The sequence below is a fragment of the Trachypithecus francoisi genome, unplaced genomic scaffold (assembly GCF_009764315.1).
Source record: "Trachypithecus francoisi isolate TF-2019V2 unplaced genomic scaffold, Tfra_2.0 Lachesis_group4, whole genome shotgun sequence".
Lineage (NCBI taxonomy): Eukaryota > Metazoa > Chordata > Mammalia > Primates > Cercopithecidae > Trachypithecus > Trachypithecus francoisi.
The window spans coordinates 2,102,381-2,129,632 of NW_022681469.1; the positions used below are offsets into that span (position 1 = coordinate 2,102,381).

General features: G+C 42.3%; 1 protein-coding gene and 1 pseudogene across 1 annotated transcript in view; both read right to left on the reverse strand.

Annotated features, from left to right (window-relative positions):
* Positions 1 to 27,252, reverse strand: part of UBE3C (ubiquitin protein ligase E3C) — a 139,430-nt gene that overhangs the window by 77,530 nt on the left and 34,648 nt on the right. Inside the window, exons 5-10 of the mRNA XM_033193885.1 lie at positions 23,763 to 23,878; positions 19,134 to 19,291; positions 13,626 to 13,779; positions 12,969 to 13,189; positions 11,264 to 11,415; positions 8,016 to 8,203 (exon numbers count right to left, since the gene is read on the reverse strand). Coding sequence (XP_033049776.1) covers positions 8,016 to 8,203; positions 11,264 to 11,415; positions 12,969 to 13,189; positions 13,626 to 13,779; positions 19,134 to 19,291; positions 23,763 to 23,878 — 989 coding nt within the window. The remainder of the gene's footprint in view (positions 1 to 8,015; positions 8,204 to 11,263; positions 11,416 to 12,968; positions 13,190 to 13,625; positions 13,780 to 19,133; positions 19,292 to 23,762; positions 23,879 to 27,252) is intronic.
* LOC117073255 lies at positions 1,658 to 2,909 on the reverse strand (annotated as a pseudogene).

Below are 27,252 nucleotides of genomic sequence, written 5' to 3' on the forward strand. Positions count from 1 at the left end.
TTCCACATCTTACTATAATCAACAAGAAGACAGCAGGCTGTACCTTCCACAGCTTGCTTAGAAATATCCTCAACAAAATATTGAAGTCATCGCTTAAAAAGTCTGCTTTACCCATCACTACAGGACACAATTCAGCCTAGCTTTTTGCCACTATGTAACAAGGACCCCTTTCCTCCAGTTTTCCAATAACATATTCCTCATTTTCTACCAACTGTCTATTAATGATGATTTCGATATTCTACAGCAATCGAGGTATTCTCTACGATACTTTCTTCCTTCAAGGCCTCCCTAGCATTAACATGCCACATTTCTCCTCACAGTCTGTTGAAGGCAATTCAGCTTCTTTCTGGCACGCTCCTCAGACTTCTTCCAGCCTCCACCTACTGCCCGAGTCCAGAGCCACTTTTTCATTTTTAGGTATCTGTTACAGCAGCACCCCAAGTACCGAGAAGTCTCTGAGGCCTACTTCGCTGCCAGGCGACTTGAATATGCTACTAGATTTGGAATTCACCCTTCTCCAGGGTCACTGCTTATTTCAAAGAGGTGAATTTACCTGTGCTAGGGTTTTCATACTGGGAGTGCTACCAGAACTACCACAGGATGAAAGTGGTGAGCCCACCACTGCAGAGAAGTTTTCTCAGCACCATAATTGAGAGGAATTCTTCTCAAAACAAGCCCTATTCCTTTTTCACTTACTAAAAATAACCTGGATAATGTATATCAGCCAGCTCTATTTCAAAAAGATTACCAGGGTAAAACAACTTTTTCATGGGTCAAAATCATCTTGAACATTGTAAATCAAAGGGCATTGTCCTGTTTTGGATTAACAAAACAGGAAAAACAACCAAACCTTGTAAAATTATTTGAAATTTTCTTGTTTTTATCATTTCAGTGCCTATAGATGCACATACAAAAACAACTGCCAGTTTTGTATATAACAGTCTTCCAAAACAGAGATTTACATTAGGAGAGAATTAAACATCCAGGAAGGATGAACAGTATTTCATGTGTGCTATGTAGTGTTTTGCTTCATTGAGAGTCATTTTCATGAATTATTTTTACTACTGCAGTCATCTTAAATTTATAATCATCTCAAAAAAGATGTCACAATGAACAGACAACCATGTGTGAGGTCAGTCATTCTGCATGATGTACGTAATCAAAAAGTTTGAAATGTCTGTTTACTAATAAAGAATGTTTTCACTGAAAAAAACATACAAAAAAAAAACAAAGACAAATCTCTGACGGTTATTTAGTTTGGGGCTCTACTTCTAAAATGCAAAGAAGTGATATTCTTCTCTCACATAGTGGGATGGATTAAAAATTACTCATTAAGCCGGGCGCGGTGGCTCAAGCCTGTAATCCCAGCACTTTGGGAGGCCGAGACGGGCGGATCACGAGGTCAGGAGATCGAGACCCTCCTGGCTAACACGGTGAAACCCCGTCTCTACTAAAAGCTACAAAAAACTAGCCCGGCGAGGTGGCGGCGCCTGTAGTCCCAGCTACTCGGGAGGCTGAGGCAGGAGAATGGCGTAAACCCGGGAGGCGGAGCTTGCAGTGAGCTGAGATCCGGCCACTGCACTCCAGCCTGGGCGACAGAGTGAGACTCCGTCTCAAAAAAAAAAAAAAAAAAAAAAAAATTACTCATTAAGCTTTATTTAGCTGTAACAATCCCATGAGTTAATCAGTAAGCCGGGTCATAAATTCAGGCGTTTTCCACGGGGACTCTCTCGAGTTATGAAGGAGAACACAATGGAAGACACTGGCTCCCACACGAGGAGTCAAGGCCACCACAGCACGACATCCTCTGAGAATTCCCGGCTGAGTCCAGGTGCCACAGGTAAAAAACAGCGAGGCACCCAATGATCTGTCTAACTCTTACAGCACACAACGACACATGCAATAATTTGTGTTTTTCTGCTGAAATTTTTCTTTAAAAAAAAGTATTACTGGATACTTCTAACGCCATAAAAAGCAATAAAACAGACATATAATAATTTGCATCAGATAATGCAAGATTAAAAATAAATTCCAAATGTCCTTACTAATAAAAATTTTAAGGTATATTTCTTATGGAGACAAGTCGCTAAAAAATTGTTCTTCACAAACTAGTAGCTAAGAATAGAAGATAAGCTTTAGACAGTCAGATGTGTTAACATTCCAGTACTAAAACCACAACCAATTTAAACAGTCAGTCCCCTTTTTACTGGTCATTAATTTTCTTTAATTAAAAGATTTACAGATTCAAAAAATAAACTTTCCCTTGTGCGACAGTTTAAAATGGGGGAAAATGGCATTCATTACCTCAAATGTCTTCTTTGAAAATCCCTTCTCTCTCCTTTTTTTTTTTTTTTAAGTTTATGTCTTTTATTAACTCACACACAGTTACTTGTCTTCTGGTTTGTTGAAGCAGTAGTCAGACAACATTTGCCACATTAATGTCCGTCAAAGTGACCTGCCATAAACACCCTAGCACCACATTCACCAGATGGGCGCTCTCGACGAAGACAGCCCATTTTGCCATTCTCAGCCACCTTCTAATACTTCAGGACAGCCAGCTTCACCTTCTTTCTCTTGTGCTTCCTCCTCTTGGGAGTGGGGTAAGACTATTCCTTTTCTTAGCACCACCAGGAAGTCTCAACACAAGATGAAGAGCGGGCTCCTTTTGAATGTTGTAGTCAGACAGTACAGCCATCTTCCAGTTGCTTGCCAGCAAAGATCAGTCTCTGCTCATCAGGAGGAATTCCTTGCTTATCCTGGATCTTGGCCTTTACATTTTCTATCGTATCCACGGGTTCGACCTCGAGGGTGACGGTCTTCCCCGTAAGGATTTTATGAAAATCTGCGTTTTGGTGGCGGCTCCACCGCAGATGTCGGATGGAAAGGGAAGCTCCTTCTCTTCCTGTTTCTTAAGGAGTGTAAAAGAAAACTTCAAAAACGTGGTAGGGATTTAGAATCGCTTTGGTGGAATATGCTTCTTTCAAGTTGACTCATATTTCCCGTGAAACAACTATCATTCACAAATGTTCTGAAAATTATTAGAAGATTCAGAACTATGAATTATATTGCTAAAGTTGATGAAGGTCAGTCTATTTTACTTATTTGATGTGTCTAACAATAGCTAATGGAAATTAGTTTATAATCTATATAGGATTTCAAAATAGATTTAATTTTAAGATAACTACGTGTTGAAATGTTTAAAAGCTCATCAATGTTATTTGAACTTCATGAAAGAGAATACAAATTTTTAACATGAATCATCAACAGCTTATTAATTTTATTGATTATAATGAAAATATCACCGATAATAAAAGCAACTACGAAATTATAGGCAAAATTTATTTCTCTCTCCAGGTACATCCTTAGTATTTTTTCTAAAATATTATAAAAACTTGTTTACAAATACATATATATGTATATACACATTTAATTATACATATACAATGAAAAACAAATCTGTATTCTTCTGCACTGAAGTCATCTGTGTAATCATTTTATTCCCAATGATTGAAGTATGAGATAAGAAGTTATAAATCTCTCAGATAAAGAGCCTTCATCACCACCACACACACCACAGTTCTTGGAAAACACAAGGCAAAGAACTGGTTAGAAAACACACGGGGGGCCGGAAGCAGTGACTCCAACCTGCAATCGTAGCACGCTGCGAGGCTGAGGGCTGAGACAAGCACATTACTTGGGCCGAGGTGTTCGAGACCAGCCTAGGCAACACGGCAAAACTCCATTTCTACAAAAATTACAAAAAATTAGCCAGGTGTGGTGGCACGCCTATAGTCCCAGCTACTCAAGGGTGCTGAGATAGGAGGATCACCTGAGCCCGGGAGGGGGAGGTTTCAGTGAGCCGAGATCACGCCACTGCACTCCAGCCTGGGTGACAAAGTGAGACCTTGTCTCAAAAAACAAAAACAAAAATAAAGACAAAACCAATAAACACCACACACACACACACACACACACACACACACGCGCGCGCGCGCGGACAGAAAAGAAGCACTGTACTTCGAGGCACACCACTGTTTATCTAAATCACAATGATTAATAACACAAGACATAATTAAGCTGCCTCACTGTATTAGTTTTTGGTGGAAAAATCAAGCATATGTTGAAATAAAACTAGAAGTGTCTTTATGATTTATCTATGAAACTGCGGGCAAATTATAACATTAACCTCTTTGATCCCTAAAACACTGTCTTCAAAATTCTACTTCAAAACTTTTAGATCCATCAATGGGGTAAAAGAGCCAAGCTCCTGACAACATGCCAGCCCAGACATTAACGGGAAGAGACTGGCATACGTAAAAGGAAAGGGGCATGAAACACCATGGAGGCATAAAAAAGCACAATGGGATCAAGAAAATGCAATATACGCCTTTTTACCTCATTTATGGTTGGAGAAAAAGTATTTTGCGCTAGAAATAAAGTTGAGAGGTAAACAAATGCTTGATAACAAGGGGATACTGCAAAAATCAATAATCTAAGGAATGTGATTATTTTCCTAAAAGCAAAGGGAGTCTACACTGTTCAAGAGAATGCAATAATCAAGGTTGTATTTTCCACAAGTCAGACTGGCAAATCACGACATAGAGAATACAGCTCTCAAGCACCACGGTGGGAATACTGAGCCAAAACCCTGGGCAGCATTGTCCACCAGCACCTTCTGTGAGGGTGGGTGTTTTCTAATCTGTGCTGTCCGATAAGGCAGCCCCTGGCTACATGTGGCTACTGGGCACTTGAAATGTGGCTTGGGTAGCTGAGGATCTGAGTCTTGTGCTTCTATTTAATTTACTTTAAAACACACGTCACTGGTGGCTACCATGCAGGACACTGTAGCTTCAGGTCGCAGATACAGACAACCAAGTAGATGACGAGCCTGTTCCCCAAAATAGGGACAGAAAAAGGAGGCTCTTAAGAGGGAGAGATGTTGGACTCAACTTCAGACCCTGCGAGGGGACAGAAGAGAGGTCCCCAGGGACATCTCCTATTAAGCAGGTGCACTTGTGTCTGGAGCTCCGGAAAGTTACTTAAACTAAAGACACAAATGTGAGAGTCACTAGAATGTAGCTGAAGCCACTTGTATGAAAGAGATTGCCCAGAGGACCAAATAAAGAACTAAAAAACTAGGCTGGGCGCAGGGGCTCACGCCCGTAATCCCAGCACTTTAGGAAGCTGAGGCAGGCGATCACCTGAAGTCAGGAGTTCGAGACCAGCCTGGCCAACAGGGTGAAACCCTGTCTCTACTAAAAATACAAAAATTAGCTGGGCGTGGTGGTGGGTGTCTATAATCCCAGCTCCTCGGAAGGCTGAGGTAGGAGAATCGCTTGAACCCTGGAGGTGGAGGTTGCAGTGAGCCGAGATCGCACCATTGCACTCCAGCCTGGGTGACAAGGCAAGACTGTGCCACAAACAAACAAATGACCCTAAAAAACTGAATACGAAAAGAAGTTTAGGAAACAGTGAAAAAGAGGAAAAAACCCACAAAAGAAACCAAGAAGCCCAAATAAAGGAGAAATCACGTGAATATGGTGTCTATGAAAGAAGCGGGTGAAAGAGGGTCAGGAAAAGGAAGGACGAGGAATGTCAAATACACACAAAGGCCAGCAATGCCGCGGGGGTGAGCGGGCACCGCAGGCCTCATCTAAGCAGGGGCACAAATGCAGTCAATGAAACACTGAAACAGCACCCACTAAAAATCCCAAGTACGCCAGGGTGAGAGTCCAACACTTTTCTAACAGGCTGTCTTTGGCAGCTACTTTCTTATTTTAGGTGTCTGACACTGGAGTAGAGCCTTTATTTTTTGCCCCCTTACAATACAGCCAGTGAATATTTACTCATATTTTAAAATAGTGGATATTAAAAACGTTACATCCAAATTTCCACGTCCAATAATGTATCTAAAATTTCCTCTCACAAAAGGAGCTGGCAATTCTTTTATTACTTAACCAATTTTAAAATATTAAGTCATTCACCTAATCCAAAACTCAAAGTGATATAAAAATAGTGCACTCAGAAGAGCATGTCTGCGCCAGCCCCAGCTTCCTCAGCATATTCAGACACAAGTGTTCACTTTCATGAGTTTCTTGTATATGCTTCCAAGTTTCTTTATGCATTATGAATATATATTCTTATTTTTTCCATCCTTCTAACAGGAAAAGCTGGTTCTTCTATATACTGTCCTGTGTCTTCCCTGTTTTCACGTCTGCATCTGTCTCGGAAATCTTTCCATGTCAGGGTACAAAGGTCTCCACATTCATTTGTACACCCTGACAATCAGTGTTAAACAGAAATTAAATGGCAAATCCTAACTCTGAAAATAAAAGGGACTAACATTAATCAGTGAGGGCTCCAGAATGAGTTATCAGCCTGGGAACATACTAATCTTTTAAATACTTTTTTTAAAAAATCAAAATTGAAAGCAGTTAAAATCTGTAACAGTCAAAGTAAGCCTATTTGCTCTCTCTAAATACAAGAACCTAATATGTTTAAGCCATAAATAAAATTCCTAGAGTAGTTTCTTAGAGGAAATAGGTGCTGTACTCATAAAATCAAGCCTACACAGAAAGTTCCTTCACCCATTAAACACCTTTTGGAAGCAGTTCTCTAGTAAACCTCAGACCAGGGCAGTGATGCATTTCAATCCAGCAATTACTATCCACAGCAATGGGCTGTCTGCTACAATAAAAGCAAGTGTCCTGGTTCAGCTGCTACGATCCTCAGATCTCACATCCTGCTCTCATGCAATTAGCCCGCAAAGAGCTAATGACCTAATCTAGGAGCCACAGTTTCACTGACATCCACTTCCTCTGATGGTAATAAACACCAGTGAGTGAAGACAGCACCTCATTAGTTGGCTACATTAGTGTTTACAAGGCCATTTCAACCGATGGGTTCCTTACTTACAGTTCATTTCAAAGAATGCTCTCCTAATCAACCGAAATCACTCTTCATACGATGGGATGGCATTTTATAACAAAGAGAATTCTGTAGGGTAACATGAATTAATGTCAGACCTGCTTACTGACTGACAGCTTTTGCCTGTGCAACATCAGTCCCTTGGGTCCTGGCAGAACTACTACATATATTTTACACTGTATCCAATTGAGCATTTTTCTGTTAAATTCTCAAGAAACCACTAACATATCACTCAAAATGGAGGGAAAGAAAACCGTTTAAGATTACTGTCACAATTTTCTAAGCACAAATTGGCCATATTTTTAACTTGCATGTTTTGTTTTGTCTGAACCAAGAGTTTATTTCAAAGGCTGAAAAGCAAAAATTTATTTTTAGGGATAAATTGTCAAGGACAATCTAATTAAAAGGGTACTAGGAAGGCTGGGTGTGGTGGCTCATGCCTGTAATCCCAGCACTTTGGGAGGCTGAGGCAGAAAGATCGCTTGAGCCCTGGAGTTTGAGACAGCCTGGTAAACATAGTGAGGCCCTGTCTCTACAAAAAATACAAAAAATTAGCCAGGTGTGGTGGTGCACGCCTATGGTCCCAGCTACTCAGGAGGCTGGGGTGAAAGGACCGCTTGAGCCCAGGAAGGGAAGGCTGCAGCGAGCTATGATCACATCACTGCACTCTGGGCAACAGAGTGAGATGCTGTCTGAAGAAAAACAAAACAAAACAAAACAAAAAATACCTCACAAAACACGAGTACTATGAAAAAAAGCCTAAAAAGATATGTAACACAGTGGTTCACTAATGCAGGTATGAGTCCAACCTTTCAAATGGGTGAATAAACTCACATTCGTAAGGTACTACAGAAAATATTACACATAGGGTACTTCAGAGCCTCACAGGCCAGGAAAAGGTCTCAGTATTTGTTGGTTTGGAAAAGAAAACCACAAACAATTTTTTATGAAACGCTTGGATAGTAGAATATCCTACATCAAGCTCTACCAGAAAAGAGCAGATGAAACTTAAGAGGAGAGCAATTCCCAGGGAGGAAGGTACGTTCTCTGGCGGGCGCCCCCTGGCACAGACACCCACGGATACTTGCCTGACTTTGGGCACCATCATGCGGTGCTGCACCATCAGCGTGTGGCAGACAGAGGCCATGGTGGTGAAGACCTCCTCGCTTGCAGAGTCCCTCCACACCAGGTTGAGCAGGGTGTTGGTCTGCTGCTTTGTGTCCAGCTTCTTCAGACATTCCTCTGTTATGTATGATACTGACAGTCTGCCGTCCTCCTAGAACATACCAGAACAACCAGTCTCCATAAATGTGCTCAACTGGAACGTCCTCTACACTACAAACGTATAGGAAATCACATTCTTCTTCAGGCAAAGGAAGACAGACATCATCTCAAAATTATCCACATCACTATAAACTTAGTGCAGTCCTCTAGGGATCCAGTCAATGGTAGCGTCCATTTTGCCTAACACAGTAACAAACTGTGAATACCCGGTTTTTACCCATGATAACAATAGCTTCAGTATTTACATTTCAATTTTTTTTTTTTTTTGAGACAGAGTCTCACTCTGTCACCTGGGCTGGAGTGCAGTGGCCGGATCTCAGCTCACTGCAAGCTCCGCCTCCCGGGTTCACGCCATTCTCCTGCCTCAGCCTCCCGAGTAGCTGGGACTACAGGCGCCTGCCACCTCACCTGGCTAGTTTTTTGTATTTTTTAGTAGAGACGGGGTTTCACAGTGTTAGCCAGGATGATCTCGATCTCCTGACCTCGTGATCCGCCCGTCTCGGCCTCCCAAAGTGCTGGGATTACAGGCTTGAGCCACCGCGCCCAGCCATTTCCTATTTTTTTTTAGAGCAAGTTGTACTAAGACAAGCAGACACAGTGAAACTATTATCATCTGATGGCATTTTCATTTTAATTTGAGATCACCGTTTAAGCAAAATAAGTGAGAGTACTAAATTAAAAAAAATTTTTTTTTGAGACAGTCTTGCTCTGTCACCCAGACCAGACTGAGTGGCACAATCTCGGCTACTGCAACCTCTACCTCCCAGATTCAAGCAATTCTCCCACCTCAACTTCCCAAGTAGCTGGGACTCGCCTGCCTCCACACCCAGCTAATTTTTGTATTTTTAGCAGAGACAGGGTTTCACCATGTTGGTCAGGCTGGTCTTGAACTCCTAACCTCAAGTGATCCAGCCGCCTCAGCCTTCCAAAGTGCTGAGATTACAGGTATGAGCCACTGCTCCCAGCCTATTAAAGAACTTTTTAAAATCAAAGGCTATACAAAATAAATCTATTTTACACCTTAATCTCTCCAGAAGATTTGATTCGCTGAATAAAACCCAAGCCAATGTATGCAATTTACTTATTTGGGGCAGTAACCAAAGATATATACTTTTTTCATATATATGTGTATATATGAACATATATATGAATGTGAATATACACATAACATTGGGTATTGCTGACGGTACTGTTTGGATGAATACAATTTATGTAATTTATAATAACTTACCAAATACTGCTTTATAGATAAAAGCAGTAAATTCATCTGTCAAACATGAATCTTTAACATAAAGCCTAATAAAAGGTATGTCAGAATGAGAGAGTAATCCTAGCACTACTATTTTTGTAGTGTACAATTTTAAAATAAATTATACATAAGCTACAAGTGAACAGATTATACAGAAACCTAAAGGCAAAAGAGCTTATCAAGGGAGAACTCTGACCTTGGAAAAATCTCATACAATCACATTAGGTTTTATATAATTAAGTGCCGTGGGAAAGAAAAGGCAACACAGAAACATACACGTAAGAGACCTGGCAAAGAAAGAATGACTTGGAGTGAACCCTACGAGTGCCCGGCTCAAAACGGGGTCTTTAGTTCTCAGCCCAAATGTGGACAATACCCAAGGCAAAGGAAGAATGAAGAGAATAAACCAAAAAAGGAAATTAAAGTATAAAGTTATATAATACACAGACCTTAAAAAAGAATATAAAGTAGAGTAAAATTTTCTACAGTTGTAAATAATTTTAAAAATCAAGAAACTGATCCCACTTCTTAAATGTTCAAAGTGTAAGCACAAGCAAGAGAGCCTGCAGGTTCTTTCCTGGTCCTCATGCTCTGCCTTCGTCGTGTTTGCACCCCCACAGCGAGGAAAAACTCTGTCCTCTCTCGCTGAGAAAGCCCACAGCCTCATCTTCACACGAATACAACATACACTGTGTACAAACAAGGGTTTAACTCACAAACTCTATGGAAGGTAACTATTTAATAACTTTCTTCCAAAAACAAAAATTTTATCTACATTACATCTACAGAACCCACTTTTTATAACCATACAAAAAAAAAAAAAACACGAATACTTATTGGTGTACGGTTTGGACAGATCCAACAGTTCCAGCATCCACTATCCACTATAAAAAGAGCTTCACCCCTTTGTAATCAGCCTGCCCCTCAGCCATGAGCTCTGGCAGTGAATATTATCTGTTCCTTTCTTCATCTTTTTTTATTTAAAAAAAAAAAATCAAGCCCTGAGCTTACTTCTCGATCCTTTTCTTATTGTTGCGATCTCTTTCATTCAATGCTGGTGAAGCTCTTTGTCCAGGAAGGTGCGGCACTGCACTGACACACCCATTTCACAATATTTTAAAAATTTACTTCACCTGGAAGCCGAGACCCTCTCAAGTATATTTTGTGATTACACTTAGTAGTAATCAATATAAAACTCCTTAATGAAAAAATAACTTATGATAGCCATACCTCAAGCCATTTCAATTGCTTAAGACCAAAAAAAGTCATTGGCAGTTGAATTCTTTAAGTAAAACGCAAATTATATATGCATGTATATATAATTTTAAAGTTTTATTCCTTGAAAATATACTGTAAACTCAATAATAAGGAAGAAAAGAGGTAAGAACTTTAAAGTAATTTTTAAATAAACAACATGTATCCTCTATAAAATTAGCAGGATTTAATGGAAGACACTATCCAGTGTTCACAGGATAGGGTAAAAAGGAACTTTTTGACCCAACAATTTCACTTCTAGAAAATCTTTCCTAATAACTAAGTTAACATACAGTATAATCCTATTTTGCCTCAAAAACCAAACACAAAGCTATGTGTCTCCATTTATACTTCCATAAACGTACTAAGAAAGCGGTGGAAGAGACTGTTTCCATCATCACAAACGGCGGCAAGGCGGCTGAAGGGGCTTCTCCGTAGAGGCTGCTTGAGGGTCTGACTCGTGGAACTGAAACTATAGGTGGACAGAGAGCTAGAAGATCCCATGGGCCGCTTGCATCGCAGGCCTCAGATGCAGGGCACGGGGCTTACCGGGCTTGAGGGCTTGTCGGCTTCTTCACTCTCTTCCTCGGAGTCACTGGCTGAGTCGTGACAGCTCGCGCTGGCAGGAGAGACTGGTAACTGAGAGAGGAAGGTCTGCAGCACCCGCAAATACACCAGCAGCCCTTCCTCAGAGAGGGCCCCTTTGTAAAACAATCAGTTAAAACGAATTTTAGTTAAACATTATTTTTTAAAATGGAAAACGACGCCATTTTTCCTCAGATGCAGAGAGGCATTTCTGACCAGATCTTATTTTAAAAATTCTAACTGTGTTATAATAGGAAACATATTTAGATTTTGTCCCCGTTCATGTCAGAAAGCACCTACAACTCTTGGAATTTCCTGAAAGGTAAGTGTCTCTTGTTATTCATAGCCAGCCCTTTGTGATCATACGTGAGTCTATGCACTGAAGTGACTTACGGTGAGGCCATCTAGGGGACTCAGAATGGGGCTTTTCACCAGAAAAACGCAGCGATCAGAGGGTTGGAACATTCAGCCCCACACACCAACTTCCAAGGGGCTGTCTGTGGGGAGGGACACTGGAGAAGCAGCACCCTAAAACTCAACAGGAAGACACAATGAGCTGGACACAGGGAGGTGTTGAGAGCGTGGAGTGCCTGGAGAGGGCACGGAAGCTTGGCATTCCCGCACACCTCAGCTTCCCGAGTTCTGCGAGCTGTCCTAGTCAATTCCCAAACCCAAGGAGGGGCTGAGGAGCCCCCATGTTTGCAGGTTGGTCACAAGTATAGGTGACAACCTACGACTTGTAATCGGCCTCTGAAGTGGGTGTAGTCTTGCAGGACTAAGCCCTCAGATGATGCGATTTGACACTATCTCTGGGTGGACGGCATCAGAATTGAACTGAACTGTAGAATACCTAGTTGGTGTCCACTGTAGAACTGCTTGGTGAGTGGGGAAAAAAAACCACACCCACATTTCTGCTCACAGAATTTTTCAGTGTTGAGTGAGAAAGAAAAACAGTTTGGGCTGGGCGCAGTGGCTCAAGCCTGTAACCCCAGCACTTTGGAAGGCCGAGGTGGGCAGATAATGAGGTCAAGAGATTGAGACCATCCTGGCCAACATAGTGAAACCCCGTCTCTGCTAAAAATACAAAAATTAGCTGGGTGTGGTGACGCGCGCCTGTAGTCCCAGCTATTCAGGAGGCTGAGGCAGGAGAATCACTTGAACCCGGGAGGCGGAGGTTGCAGTGAGCTGAGATGGAGCCACTGCACTCCAGCCTGGCAACAGAGCGAGACTCCGTCTCCCCTCCGCCCCCGCCCCACAACAAGTTTGGTTTTCGGGTTTTCCTATATTTCTTTCATGAATAATTCATGCATGTATGTATGTATGTTTTCAAACATACTACAGGAAGATGTTGTTCTAGAAGAGGCACACTGGAAGTTTAGCAGAGGTAGAGAAACGGCCTGACTCACAGAAGAGCTTTCCCATTTAACTCCGTTAACTCTATTAAAATAATCCGTGTGGCCCCATAAGACATCTATATATGTCAGTCTTTTCCACTCTATCTGGAAAGTCTCCCCAGGAACGCTGCCCATACCACAGCCCCTCAGCAAATACACGCTTCCAGGAGAGGCCCACCTTTCCATAACACCTGCCACCACATGGCCTTCTCTTGACTCATCTGCCAATGCTACCCATCTGTGTGTTCAGGTAAAAAAGATCTTGTATTTCATACCCAAATAATTTTCGCCAACAGTTAAAACAAAATAGAAAAGCCAGGGCGCTCCACCACTCTTTCTTGAACATCTACTCTCTATTAACAACAGTGCATTCAGAAAGGGCTCATAAGGGAAAACGGTCTGTGCATCTGCTAGCGCCGGAATGATGAAATGAAAAATCTGATCTGTAAAAGGTGCTGCCAGAAACTCCTCTGTGAAGGCTGTAAAAACTTGTTGCCTGAAAAAGAAAAATAGAAGCTTTTTATAAAATCAAATTATACTGTCCACCCAAAAACTCTGATTAAAATAACCTTTCAAAATATCCTTCTAAAAAGATAAACTACTCTTCTAAATTAGCCAAGTTAACCATTTTAATATCAACTAGATCAACCTAAAGTAAACTTAATGTCTTCTCTATTAAGGTAACTACCATGTTTTCATTAATTTTTGAGTTACTTAGAAAAGCAGGAAAATAGCCATGTTATCAGAATCACACATTTATATTAGGCTGCAGGCCAGAAAGAAAAAGTACACTTTCCTATAAACTAAACCAACACTAATAAAGTACAAATCTGACTTTTAAGTCTACATTGAAAATCACATCCTATGTAAAAGTTACAATCAGATACAGATCTTGTGAAATGACAAAATCAAGAAATCCATTCCAGTCTCACCTCGCACCTTCCGGACAGGAGTTGTAAATAAAGTGCAATGGTTTTAGAACATTCTCTAGCAAAATTTTTGCTATAGGAACTCGAGATAAATCAGAATATTCAATACTTGATGGAAGCTTGCTGTTAATCAACAAATAGAGAGACCTATAATACCCTACAAGGAAAAACACATATTTAAAATTGTTTACATATTTTCTTGTAATAAGGGAAAAAACTTGCCAATTTTTAAATCCTTTTTACAATCTCTACAGGTCCAAACTTAAGTTAGTTCTTTAAGAGTAAGGAAAACTAAATACATATATAGGCAGCTGAAAGGTATATAAACCTCAAGTACCACCAACTGTCAACTACAGCCAAGCTCATTTCACCTGTATACACTCATTTGGAAGGAAGTCTAAGATGTAATTATTTTAGTATATCATTAAGAGACCATTTTTAAAACCATTATCACAGCTAAAATAAACGAAGAGGAGTTCCTTAATACCACATATATCTAGTCAGTGTTCAAGTGTCCAACTGTCTCATGTTAGCAATTCTGTTTAACTAGTTTGCTTGCATCAGGAACTGAGTAAGAACCAAATATTGTGATTTTATCATTTGTCCCTGATTTGTGCATTTTTTAAACACCATGTTGAACTCATAGAGTTGAACATATTGGTACGTTTCATTCCACTGTAGTCCTGACCTCACGCTGCTCCACCTGGGGCCCTGGGGTGGGCTTTAGGAGGCTCCTGAGCCCCAGGGTCACTGGTAGTCCTGCGTCCCACCCTGCCATCAGCCTTTTCTCCAGGAACTCTTAAGCTCCTTTTAGAGGAGATGGTGTACTTGGAGACCACAATCTGGGAACTGAAGAAGTTAACAGTTTAAAGGCAACTTATACGTAAACTGAAACAACTTTCAGAACCTCTTAAAATTTCCAGCCTATGCTTTTGATAGGAACTCTGGGTGGGGGGCAGTGAACATAAACTCTGGGTATCAAGAGTGATCCAAATAATATATTCTTTCAGAATCACTTACTCCATTTTTATAGAATAAGAACAACGTTCAAGTGCAATTCTTTTTTTTTTTTTTGAGACGGGGTCTCACTGTGTCACCCAGGCTGGAGTGCAGTGGCGCGATCTCGGCTCACTGCAAGCTCCGCCTCCCGGGTTCCTGCCATTCTCCCGCCTCAGCCTCCGAGTAGCTGGGACTACAGGCGCCCGCCACCGCGCCCGGCTAGCTTTTTGTATTTTTAGTAGAGACGGGGTTTCACCGTGTTAGCCAGGAGGGTCTCGATCTCCTGACCTCGTGATCCGCCCGCCTCGGCCTCCCAAAGTGCTGGGATTACAGGCTTGAGCCACCGCGCCCGGCCGAAGTGCAATTCTTGAGTATCTCATCATATACAAGCATATTTGGTAGCACATTAAAAACAATCCATCTGCGTGGGCTGTTTTTGAAACAGTCCTACACAGCTTCATATTTGAGTGAAGATCACTCAACAACGCATACTCAGTATTTTATCATTAGACCCACTTTGTAACTACCCCGTCAAACGTCAAACGCAGTGTATACTGATAACTAGTGAAACTCAATATGAAAGCTTGAAAGCTCTTTTGCTATGAAACTAAAAAGATAAAAATCTGTAATCCCAGCACTTTGGGAGGCTGAGAAGGGCGGATCACGAGGTCAGGAGATCGAGACCATCCTGGCTAGCATGGTGAAACCCCGTCTCTACTAAAAAACACAAAAAACTAGCCGGGCGAGGTGGCAGGCGCCTGTAGTCCCAGCTACTCGGGAGGCTGAGACGGGAGAATGGCGTGAACCCGGGAGGCGGAGCTTGCAGTGAGCTGAGATTCGGCCACCGCACTCCAGCCTGGGCGGCAGAGCGAGACTCCGCTCAAAAAACAAAAAAAAAAAAAAAAAAAAAGAATTTTAAAAAATACATCGAGACTTTAAAAAACTGACTAACGTAACTAACAATGTAACGTAACTAACACTGCACATACTGAACAGACGGACAACATGACAAAGGTTCTGTCGCAAAGGTTAAAAAGCTTCACGGCGGCCGGGCGCGGTGGCTCAAGCCTGTAATCCCAGCACTTTGGGAGGCCGAGACGGGCGGATCATGAGATCGAGACCATCCTGGCTAACACGGTGAAACCCCGTCTCTACTAAAAAACACAAAAAACTAGCCGGGCGAGGTGGCAGGCGCCTGTAGTCCCAGCTACTCGGGAGGCTGAGACGGGAGAATGGCGTGAACCCGGGAGGCGGAGCTTGCAGTGAGCTGAGATTCGGCCACCGCACTCCAGCCTGGGCGGCAGAGCGAGACTCCGCTCAAAAAAAAAAAAAAAAAAAAAAAAGAATTTTAAAAAATACATCGAGACTTTAAAAAACTGACTAACGTAACTAACAATGTAACGTAACTAACACTGCACATACTGAACAGACGGACAACATGACAAAGGTTCTGTCGCAAAGGTTAAAAAGCTTCACGGCGGCCGGGCGCGGTGGCTCAAGCCTGTAATCCCAGCACTTTGGGAGGCCGAGACGGGCGGATCATGAGATCGAGACCATCCTGGCTAACACGGTGAAACCCCGTCTCTACTAAAAAATACAAAAAACTAGCCGGGCGAGGTGGCGGGCGCCTGTAATCCCAGCTACTCGGGAGGCTGAGGCAGGAGAATGGCGTGACCCGGTACGCGGAGCTTGCAGTGAGCTGAGATCCGGCCACTGCACTCCAGCCTGAGCGACAGAGCGAGACTCCGTCTCAAAAAAAAAAAAAGCTTCACGGCACATAACGTGCAATAACAATACAAACAATTATACTACAATTTAAAAAGGCTAAAATTTTATAGACTGTTAGGAAGTAAAACAACTGCTGTACCAGAGAAGATGCTAGAAGCAGCAGTTTCTGTGTAAGATTTTAAAGCATTTCTTCTATTGGGACACATTTCAAATAATGCGTATTTCTTAACTATCTTCCTTACAATTTTAGAAAACAAGTACAAATTCTCGAATGCTCAGTCTTAAAACGGTATATATGTCAACTAATACAATGAACCACTTTTAATTATTAGTTTTTTGTTTTTTTTTTGAGACGGAGTCTCGCTCTGTCCCCCAGCCTGGAGTGCAGTGGCCAGATCTCAGCTCAATGAAAGCTCCGCCTCCCGGGTTTATGCCATTCTCCTGCCTCAGCCTCCCGAGTAGCTGGGACTACAGGCGCCCGCCACCTCGCCCGGCTAGTTTTTTGTATTTTTTAGTAGAGACGGGGTTTCACCGGGTTAGCCAGGATGGTCTCGATCTCCTGACCTCGTGATCTGCCCTTCTCAGCCTCCCAAAGTGCTGGGATTACAAGCTTGAGCCACCACGCCCGGCCAATTATTAGTTTTTAAAAGATCAAATTCCACAACTTTCAGTTTACTTTTAATTAACTCGGAATACTGTTTCCCTAAGTTTTCAACAAACTAAGGAGTCTAAAAAATAGTAATATGCCAAGCAGAAGGGTTGAAATAAATATGAATTTACTTTCTGCAGTTTTAACAGAGGACCAAGTGGTCCACATTTCAAGTCTGCTAGATGTGACCTAGACTACGACTTCAAATGAACAAAAGCACAGCTACTTATAATTCTATCTGTAGCCATGGCTTTCTAGACCTCCCTTCACAACTAGTCTCGCACACATTTTTAATGCTGACAAATATTTCTCAAGTCCAGGAGTCCTGAAGTGCTTGCGTTTCTACCTATGAGGATGTTGGAACCGAAAGTTTGTTTTAGGATTTATACTGCTCATTTCATAAAAGCTTAAAAATCATGTTTATTTCATACCTTTTCTCCAAAAAGTGTCACTAATGTGTCCTCAAGGGTCTCAGACATAGTTCATTATAGCTTCTACAATGTAGTCATTTTAGGAGCATTATCAATGTATTAAAACTTTAGCACTGAGTTAGAAAATTCAAACTAAATATCCTATTCTCTTCTACTGAACTAACGTGAGAGGACATCATTCTTGGAAGAAAAATCATTTAACAAAATTTGCTTTTTCATAAGGCTCTTGGAGTGATGTTCAACTCATACATTGGTGGTACTACCTTTCCCATTCACTCAGAATGACCAGGAGGAAGAGCCCTTCCTGCTCAGGTGAAGGACTTGTACTGGAACAAGGACTTGTAAAGAACAAGTGATTATGCTACCTTTGCACGGTCAGGGTACCGCGGCCGTTAAACATGTGTCACTGGGCAGGCAGTGCCTCTAATACTAGTAATGCTAGAGGTGATGTTTTTGGTAAACAGGCGGGGTTAGGTTTGCCGAGTTCCTTTTACTTTTTTTAATCTTTCCTTGAGAGCATGCCTGTGTTGGATTAACAGTATGAGTAATACTGGCCTGTTTATATTTATTAGTACTGGGCTGTTAAGTATCGGTGAAGGTTTTCGATCTGATTTAGGCTTATGCGTAGGAGAACATATTCATGTTACTAATGCTAGCATTATTGCTTCTATGATATAATAGATTAATCCAATGTAATGTGAGGAGTTCAGTGAGATGTTTGGGGTTTCTTCAGGTAACTGACGTTGAGCTTGAACGCTTTCTTAATTGATGGCTGCTTTTGGGCCAACTATGGGGGTTAGGCTTTTTACTCTCTATATAAGGTTTTTTCCTAGTGTCTAAAGAGCTGTCCCTCTTTAGACTAACAATTAAGCTTACAGGGGGATTGATGGTTCTGTGGGTAAGCTTAAGGCTGAACTAAGATTCTATCTTGGATAACCAGCTATCGCCAGGCTCGGTAGGCTTGTCACCCCTACCCAGAAATCTTCCCACTATTTTGCTACATAGACGGGTGCGCTCTTTCAGCTGTTTTTGGGTAGCTCGTCTGGTTTCGGGGTATTTGGCTTTAGTTCTCTTTGCGAAATGATCTCTAGTTAGCTCATTATGCAGAAGGTACAGGGGTGAGTCCTTGCTATTTTGTGCTTGGTTAATTTTTTTTTTCATCTTTCCCTTGCGGTACTGTGTCTATGGCGCCAAAGTAAAATTTTCTATCGCCTATACTTTTATATTTGTGAATGGTTTAATATATATTAATTTGGTAGTAGTATTGGTTGGGTTTTTGGGCTAGTATTAGCTCAAGGCAATCAAGTGATGTTGATGTCTTCCGGGTGTAAGCCGGATGCTTTGTGTTGAGCTATGCCTTGATTTATCCAAGTGCACCTTCCAGTACAAGTGTGCTACACTGCAGACACAAATCTTGGATGACGGGACAATTGATGAAAGTATACGTCAGTTCTGTTCATTTCCAAGCAAAAGAAAAAGGCAAAGAGAGTAGCATGTTTCTGAATTCTCAGAGTGGGTGGAGCCAAGGACAGATGCTGGAATCTGGGACTCTGGTGGGCACCTGTGGATGGAGCACAAAGCGTCTGGGACACCAGTGCCGCTCTGACACTGAGACTGAGTGCACAGGCTCACAGCAGCAGGCTGGCCTCTGCTTACTCCCCATCGGGAGGCTGAGCCACAGTTCTCACCCTGCCTGTTACTTACCATTGTGAATCATGTAGTGCAAAATCTGTTCAATCACTGACACCACATAGCTAGCATCTTGTAAAACAGGCAAGTAAGTATCCTCAGACGAAAATACTTCAAGCATTCTCATTGGAAGCGCAACATTCAAACTGTCATCATTACAGTTTTGCAGCAACCTGTAAAAATGAAAGAGTATTCACACACTGCCTGAATGGCAAAATGTCACTAGTTTCCCCAAGTTACTCTCAGTGACAATGGTTAAGAAACTATTCCAGTACAAGATTATCTCTGAAAAAAGGGACATCTTACAGACAGGGAAATATCCAACTAACATTCAGTCATTCAGACAGTTTTTAAAAGAATTCTCATTAACTTGTCTGGCACTAAGTTCACAGACAAGAAAAATGGACAGTGGAGAAATGAACATGAAAAATTAAAGATTACAAAACACTATAAGAAGTATTATAATCCATGAATTGTACCAATAAGCTGCATTTAATTAAACTGAGATACGAATCTCTTTAACAGTGCATATCATCTCCTTAAAGATGCTTTTGAGACTTTCCATGCCTGCAATATCCCCCAAATAGAACAATGATATATTTCTGATCCTAAGTCAACTCCCGTTTTGACTAAGGCTTCCCTTCTTACTATGAGAAGAACTGCAGGCAGAAGGGAAGGCTTAGTTATCCATTTAAAGAGGGCAGTACAATAAGTCTGGACGGGTCACACCAATCAAGACACAGAACACATCTGTCACCCACAAAAGTTTCTTCTTGCTTGTCTCTAGTCCATTCCTCCCTTTTTCTCCCCTACTCTAATCCTTTTTTCTATCAAAAACTTTGTCTAACACCGAACTTATTTTCAGATTTCTCTTGTTGTCTCCACAATGTATTTTATAGCTATTTTTCCTTTTTTTTTGAGGCGGAGTCTCGCTGTGTCGCCTGGACTGGAGTACAGTGGCCGGATCTCAGCTCACTGCAAGCTCCGCCTCCCGGGTTTACGCCATTCTCCTGCCTCAGCCTCCTGAGTAGCTGGGACTACAGGCGCCCGCCACCTTGCCCGGCTAGTTTTTGTATTTTTTTAGTAGAGATGGGGTTTCATCGTGTTAGCCAGGATGGTCTCGATCTCCTGACCTCGTGATCCGCCCGTCTCGGCCTCCCAAAGTGCTGGGATTACAGGCTTGAGCCACCGCGCCCGGCCTATTTTTCCTTTTTTTAAAAAAACAGAATCCATCTGATCACACATCACCTTTAATAAGGGACCCAGGAGGCTGTTTTGGTGCCTCACTGAAACTGACTTCTCTATGTGACAAAAGCATTCTGCCCTGCCAGGAGGCGAATAACGTGCAGGGCTCTGGGTGGGGTGTGTCTACGCAGCTCATCCGCTTACTGCAGGCTGCCTTCTGTCTTGATAGAGCCGCAAAGCCCAGGAGAGACGGGGGTGATGACCCAGCGGGCAGGACACCCAGCAAGACCTTGTTTTGCTTTTGCCCTTTTCACAACTTTCTCCTCAGCACCACACTGGTGTCTCGTGAGGGGTATAGGAGTGCAGGAGGAGCGAGGCTACACATAACAAGCGGATAGCCACAAAGGGCGATGGCGGGCAGGGGGAGAGCCTCTTGTCAACCCGGAAAGTCAGCAGCATGTGTGCCGATGACCCCATGTGAGAGAGAACCTGATGATGCAACAGGGAAAAGCGCTGGAATGGTGCCTCGAGTGAGAGACACCACAGGATGTAGCTCCAGGGTTATGGGGACAGCCTTGCATGGGAAAAGGATATCCATATTGTCAAGAGACAACCCACTTAAAGAAGTGAAAGATTTGAGCAGACTCTTGAAGAACAGCCATGTGAGTGACCAGTATGCTCCTGAAAAACACCCACCATCATTAGTAGTCCAGGAAATACAAATTCCAATCACAATAAAATACAACTACACAGCCATCAGAATGGCTGGGTTTTGACAGATGTCAATACCAAGGGTTCAGGATACGGAGGAACTGCGCCTCTCGTATGCTGCTGTTCTAAGTTTGGTAGTTTCTTCTAAAGTGAAATATGTAACTACCATGTGACCCAGTGATTCCATGACTTCGGAAATGTTCAACAGCATTAAAAAATATGTATGTGATTAGTCATAAAAGGAGTTACAGGTGGTTCTGGAAGGCCACATTTATAGAAAAAGAAAAATTCAATGTTCTAGCACATGACAGATAAGACTAACAAATTACTAACACACACTTGAAATACAATTTCTAACATTTACATTTTGTTAAAATTCCATTTCTCATCAAAAAGAATCAGTGCTCCTTAGAGAAAACAGCCCCAGGCCTGGGGCAGAGAGGGCACTTGAGCCTCTGTGACCTCACAGAAAACAAAGATCTCTCAAAATACAAATGAGGCCAAGCCAAGCAAAACAGGCTGCTTGGCCGGGCGCGGTGGCTCACGCCTGTAATCCCAGCACTTTGGAAGCCAAGGCAGGCAGATCATGAGGTCAGGAGATTGAGACCATCCTGGCTAATACGGTGAAACCCCGTCTCTACTAAAAATACACAAAATTAGCTGAGCGTGGTGGCGAGCGCCTGTAGTCCCAGCTACCCAGGAGGCTGAGGCAGGAGAATGGCGTGAACCTGGGAGGCAGAGCTTGCAGTGAGCCGAGATTGCGCCACTGCACTCCAGCCTGGGTGACAGGGCAAGACACTGTCTCAAAAAAAAGAAAAAAGAAAAAAGAAAAGAAAAACGGGCTCCTTACAGGGCGCTCTCTACCTATAAGCAGACCACTAAAACACACTGTATTTTTAAAAATACATGAGACCTTAATGAGATTAAAGAGGAAAGGGCCGGGCGCGGTGGCTCAAGCCTGTAATCCCAGCACTTTGGGAGGCCGAGATGGGCGGATCACGAGGTCAGGAGATCGAGACCACCCTGGCTAATACGGTGAAACCCCGTCTCTACTAAAGAATACAAAAAACTAGCCAGGCGACGAGGCGGGTGCCTGTAGTCCCAGCTACTCGGGAGGCTGAGGCAGGAGAATGGCGTAAACCCGGGAGGCGGAGCTTGCAGTGAGCTGAGATCCGGCCACCGCACTCCAGCCTGGGCAACAGAGCCAGACTCGGTCTCAAAAAAAAAAAAAAAAAAAAAAAAAAAGAAATATTGCTCTGCTGCCAAACAGGAGTTCAGTAGCACAATCACAGCTCACTGCAGCCTTGAACTCCTGGGCATCAGGAGTTTCTTGTATTAGAAATTTTTAAAACTAAAAGTTGGGAAAAGAATAATTATATTTAGATTATTTGCTTATACAAATACATTCAAAAGTTACGTTAGAGGTGTTTTACAAACTACAACCCACAGGCCAAACCAGCCCTAGGGCTGTTTTTTGTACAGTTGTTGAGTGAAGCATGATTCCTTTATTTTTAAACAGCTGTAAGCAAAAGGCAAGAAAAATATATAATAGAGACCATATGTGGACCACAAACCCTAAAATACTTGCTATCTCGCCATTTACAGAAAAAGTTTGCAAACTCCTGCTTTACAGAAAGAATGTATACAATGTGTTTTTCAAACTAAAAGTTTATCAAAGAAATAAGTTAGAAAAAATATGAATTACTGGCATCTGGGATCCTTCTGGTTCTCTCTTCTACTAATAGGTTCTTTATTCCTATCTTTGGTCCAGATAAGTATTTTGGAAAAATCAGTTAAAAAAGACTAGTTCTGATAGTAATCCTAAACAAATATTACAGGCAGTGTCCAGAAAATTAACTGAAATTATACTGAAGATTCAGAATCATTTGAAAATTTTACTACTGTTGAGACATAAGCAATTTATTAAAAACTGGTAAAGGTGTTATATTCAGGCAATATAATTCACATCACTTACACGTGTTCTTTTGGACACTGAATGCAAGAAAGTCACAGCAGTGGCTTGAGTTCCTACATAAATAATAAAAAGCCCGATGAAAGGTGTATTCTAAAGAAGGGGCTTTCAACCTGCATTTTGGTGGAGACCCCTATGGAGTGGAATCATTCTCACACATCAGGCGTCCTCTCCTGGCTGGCCTTCCATTCTCCAGTAACCAGGATGGCCAACATTCACAAGATAATTCCAGGGCATCCTTGAAAGAAAAAGTCATCTGAAAGATACTGATACATGTGTCTTCATTTATATCTCATGCCGGCCTGAATCACCTAGAGTAAAAATTGTAATGTATAGAAGTCCATGGCCAGGCGCGGTGGCTCACACCTGTAATCCCAGCACTTTGGGAGGCCGAGGCGGGCAGATCATGAGGTCAGGAGATTGAGACCATCCTGGCTAACACGGTGAAACCCCGTCTCTACCAAAAACACAAAAAATTAGCCGGGCGTGGTAGGGGGCACCTGTAATCCCAGCTGCTCGGGAGGCTGAGGCAGGAGAATGGTGTGAACTCGGGAGGTGGAGTTTGCAATGAGCCGAGATTGCACCACTGCACTACAGCCTGGGAGACAGAGAGACTCCGTCTCAAAAAAAAAAAAAAGAAGTCCATGATCTCATTAAAAAAAGAAAAAAAAAAGTATGGAAAAGTCACCGTCTCTGAAAATAAAAGTCAAAAGGTATTCCCCTAAACAAGGTGATCAATACATTATATACGTTGCTGACTTACAACAGAATTTTACCTGCAACAGAGGCTCATCAATCTTTTTATTTGAAATAAGCATGTAAGTCTCTCAGATCCATCCAACTGCTTGACAAACAGAGAGCTGTGTTTAATTAAGTTCTGATACAGCCATATCTGAAACAGCAAAACATACAATACATAACTCTCAATGAAAATTTAAGTTTGCTAATTTACATAATATCCCAAATTTCCTTAAGCAGCAATGCACATTTAATCAAACCCAATCAAAAGATGGTAAGTAAATATTCTAAGTCAGGTTTTATTTAGAGTCATGTTCATTTTCCAGCCAGGCGTGGTCGCTCACATCTGTAACTCTGGGAGGCCGAGGCAGGCAGCTCATTGAGGTTGGCCAACATGGTGAAACCCTGTCCCTACCAAAAAATACAAACATTAGCTGAGCGTGGCGGCACACACCTGTAATCCCAGCTACTTGGGAGGCTGAGATGGGAGGATCACTTGAACCTGGGGGGTGTGGGTGGAGGCTGCAGTGAGCCAACATCAAGTCACTACACTGCCTGGACGACAAAGAGACCCTGTCTCGAAAAAAACAAAAGTATTTGCATTTTCAATCTTAATACATCAGTACTAAATTACTAAATTAGTAACTAAAACAAAGTACACTTAAAGCTCATGTCAATCTGAAACAAAAATAGTTCATTTGCAAAAATCAGGAATCTGTAATAAAAATAAGGCCGGGCGCAGTGGCTCAAGCCTGTAATCCCAGCACTTTGGGAGGCCGAGACGGGCGGATCACGAGGTCAGGAGATCAAGACCAGCCTGGCTAACACTGTGAAACCCCATCTCTACTAAAAAATACAAAAAAAATTGGCCGGGCGAGGTGGCGGGCGCCTGTAGTCCCAGCTACTTGGGAGGCTGAGGCAGGAGAATGGCGTAAACCCGGGAGGCAGAGCTTGCAGTGAGCTGAGATCCCGCCACTGCACTCCAGCCTGGGCGACAGAGCGAGACTCCGTCTCAAAAAAAAAAAAAATATGAGAAATACGATATTAATCCCAAGTTACATAGGATATCCGTTTCTTTTCACCTTTTTTCTCTGCAGATGTGTGTGCCTGTGTGTCTCTAGCATCTGTTCCTTTTGGATACTTCCCTTCCCTAACTCCATCATTTTTTTGATAGGGAAGGCAATCCTATGGCCCCACTGACCAGGCTGGCCAGAACTCTCCATTGTCCTAGATAAAAGGATAGTGAGTTCATTAAAGGCAGATGCAGATTTCTGTCGCTTGTAATCAAGAGGCCTGACTAGACAATATGTATGAAGCTGCCCTATAACTTTGAAAACGCAATACTTAACAAGGAATCTCTTCCACTTTCTCTACTATACCTTTGTGAAATAGACTGGTATTTTATTTTTTCCTTTCACAAGGCCCATTTAGAATAATCTAGAATGAAAAGATAGCCTTTGTTTTTTCTTTTGAGACAGAGTCTCACTCTGTCACCCAGGCTAGAGAGCAGTGATGCAATCTTGACCCACTGCAACTTCTCCTAGGTTCAAGTGAGTCTCATGCCTTAGCCTCCCGTAATCTTAGTAGCTCAGATTACGGGTGCCTGCCACCAAGCCCAGCTAATTTTTCTATTTTTAGTAGGGATGGGGTTTCGCCATGTTGGGCCAGGCTATTCTCGAACTCCTGGCCTCAAGTGATCCGCCAATCTCAGCCTCCCAAAGCGCTGGGATTATACACGTGAGCCACCACACTCGGCAAAGATAGCCTCTTAAGTGTAGCTAGATATAAATATGCCACATAGCCTTTTCTTTGCGTATTATTTTTAAGTAGTTTCTTCTTTGACATTAACGTTTCTTTGCCATAAAATGCTATTAACAATGAAATTACCAACACAAAAGCACTCTGCATAATAAATTAGCGCATGTCTTAAGCTGGGATGAAATAATTCTGAACTACTCCTAATATTAGCTAATTTGCCTACACACAGGCTTTCTTTTGAGGTGTTCGGAACTACCTTGCCCACATTTTCTCACGAACAAATAAGATATGAATAATTCCTTCACTATCTGACATGTAGTTCTTCCTAAAATTTCTATTATCAGTTAACAAATGAGATATAAAATAACTATACATTATAGGCCGGGCGCGGTGGCTCAAGCCTGTAATCCCAGCACTTTGGGAGGCCGAGACGGGCGGATCACGAGGTCAGGAGATCGAGACCATCCTGGCTAACACGGTGAAACCCCGTCTCTACTAAAAACATACAAAAAATTAGCCGGGCGAGATGGCGGGCGCCTGTAGTCCCAGCTACTCGGGAGGCTGAGGCGAGAGAATGGTGTAAACCCAGGAGGCGGAGCTTGCAGTGAGCTGAGATCCGGCCACTGCACCCCAAGCCTGGGCAACAGAGCGAGACTCCGTCTCAAAGAAAAAAAAAAAACAAAAAAAAAACTATACATTATATAATAGGACTGTTGGAAGAAGACTTTATGAAAAGATTCAAAGAAAATTAAGCAACTAAAAAGTGAGGCAATTATTAATTCCAGAATTAAACTGTACATAAAATATCATCTTAGTACCATATTTGACTTAAAGTCATAATAAAAAATGCTTAAAAAGGGGGAGTTGAGGAAGAAATAGCCATATATGTCGATTTTTGCATAGAACAGCTTTGAAAACCTATCAAAAGTGGCATTATGCTTACTCCTAGAGTAAAAAGCAAACGATGTGAAGACGGGGGCAGGAGACATTTTCCCCTATGTTAAGATTAATTTATTGCTATCGCATCTATGCTTGAGAACTGAATCAACATTCAACTGCCCAGGCTGGAGTGCAGTGCCAGGATCACAGCTCACTACAGCCTTGAATACCTGTGCTCAAACGATCCTCCTGCCTCAGCCTCCTAAGTAGCTGGACTACAGCAGCATGCTAATTTATTTTTTGCTTTGTTTTATAGGTGGAGTCTGGTATTTTGGCCAGGCTGGTCTCAAACTCCTGGCCTGGAGGGATCCTCCCACCTCAGCCCCGCAAAGTGTTGGTAATATAGGCATGAGCCACTGTGTCCAGACCACTTTTCTTTTCTCCTTTTCCTGGACGGGTCTTAGGACATTTAATTCTATTTAAGGTTTCAGAATCTGCACATGAGCAATTTGCTTGGTATTTGCTCGAAGCCTAAAGTCAAATATGTTCATTTACCTCCAGGCTTTTCACAGATGGCTTCTGAAGCAAGACTGTGTAGCTACACTATGTTTATAAACCATGGTGTGATTGATGACTAAGATTGAGGACCTCACTTTAAGGTAATAGGTGCTCTGGAGAGATACCAATCAACATCTCACATCACCTGCCTGTCTGTGCTCCTGCAATCTACAAGATTAGAGTATGTGAGGCCAGGAGAGCCTGTTCCAGAAAGCAAGCCCGATTATCTGCCATTGTACTATTCTGATTCCTTTTTTCATCAAATTCAGAAAGCCTGGAAAGAGCCTGCACTTAACTGAAGTCTAGAATGGGTAGATTCAACGGCTTTCACTG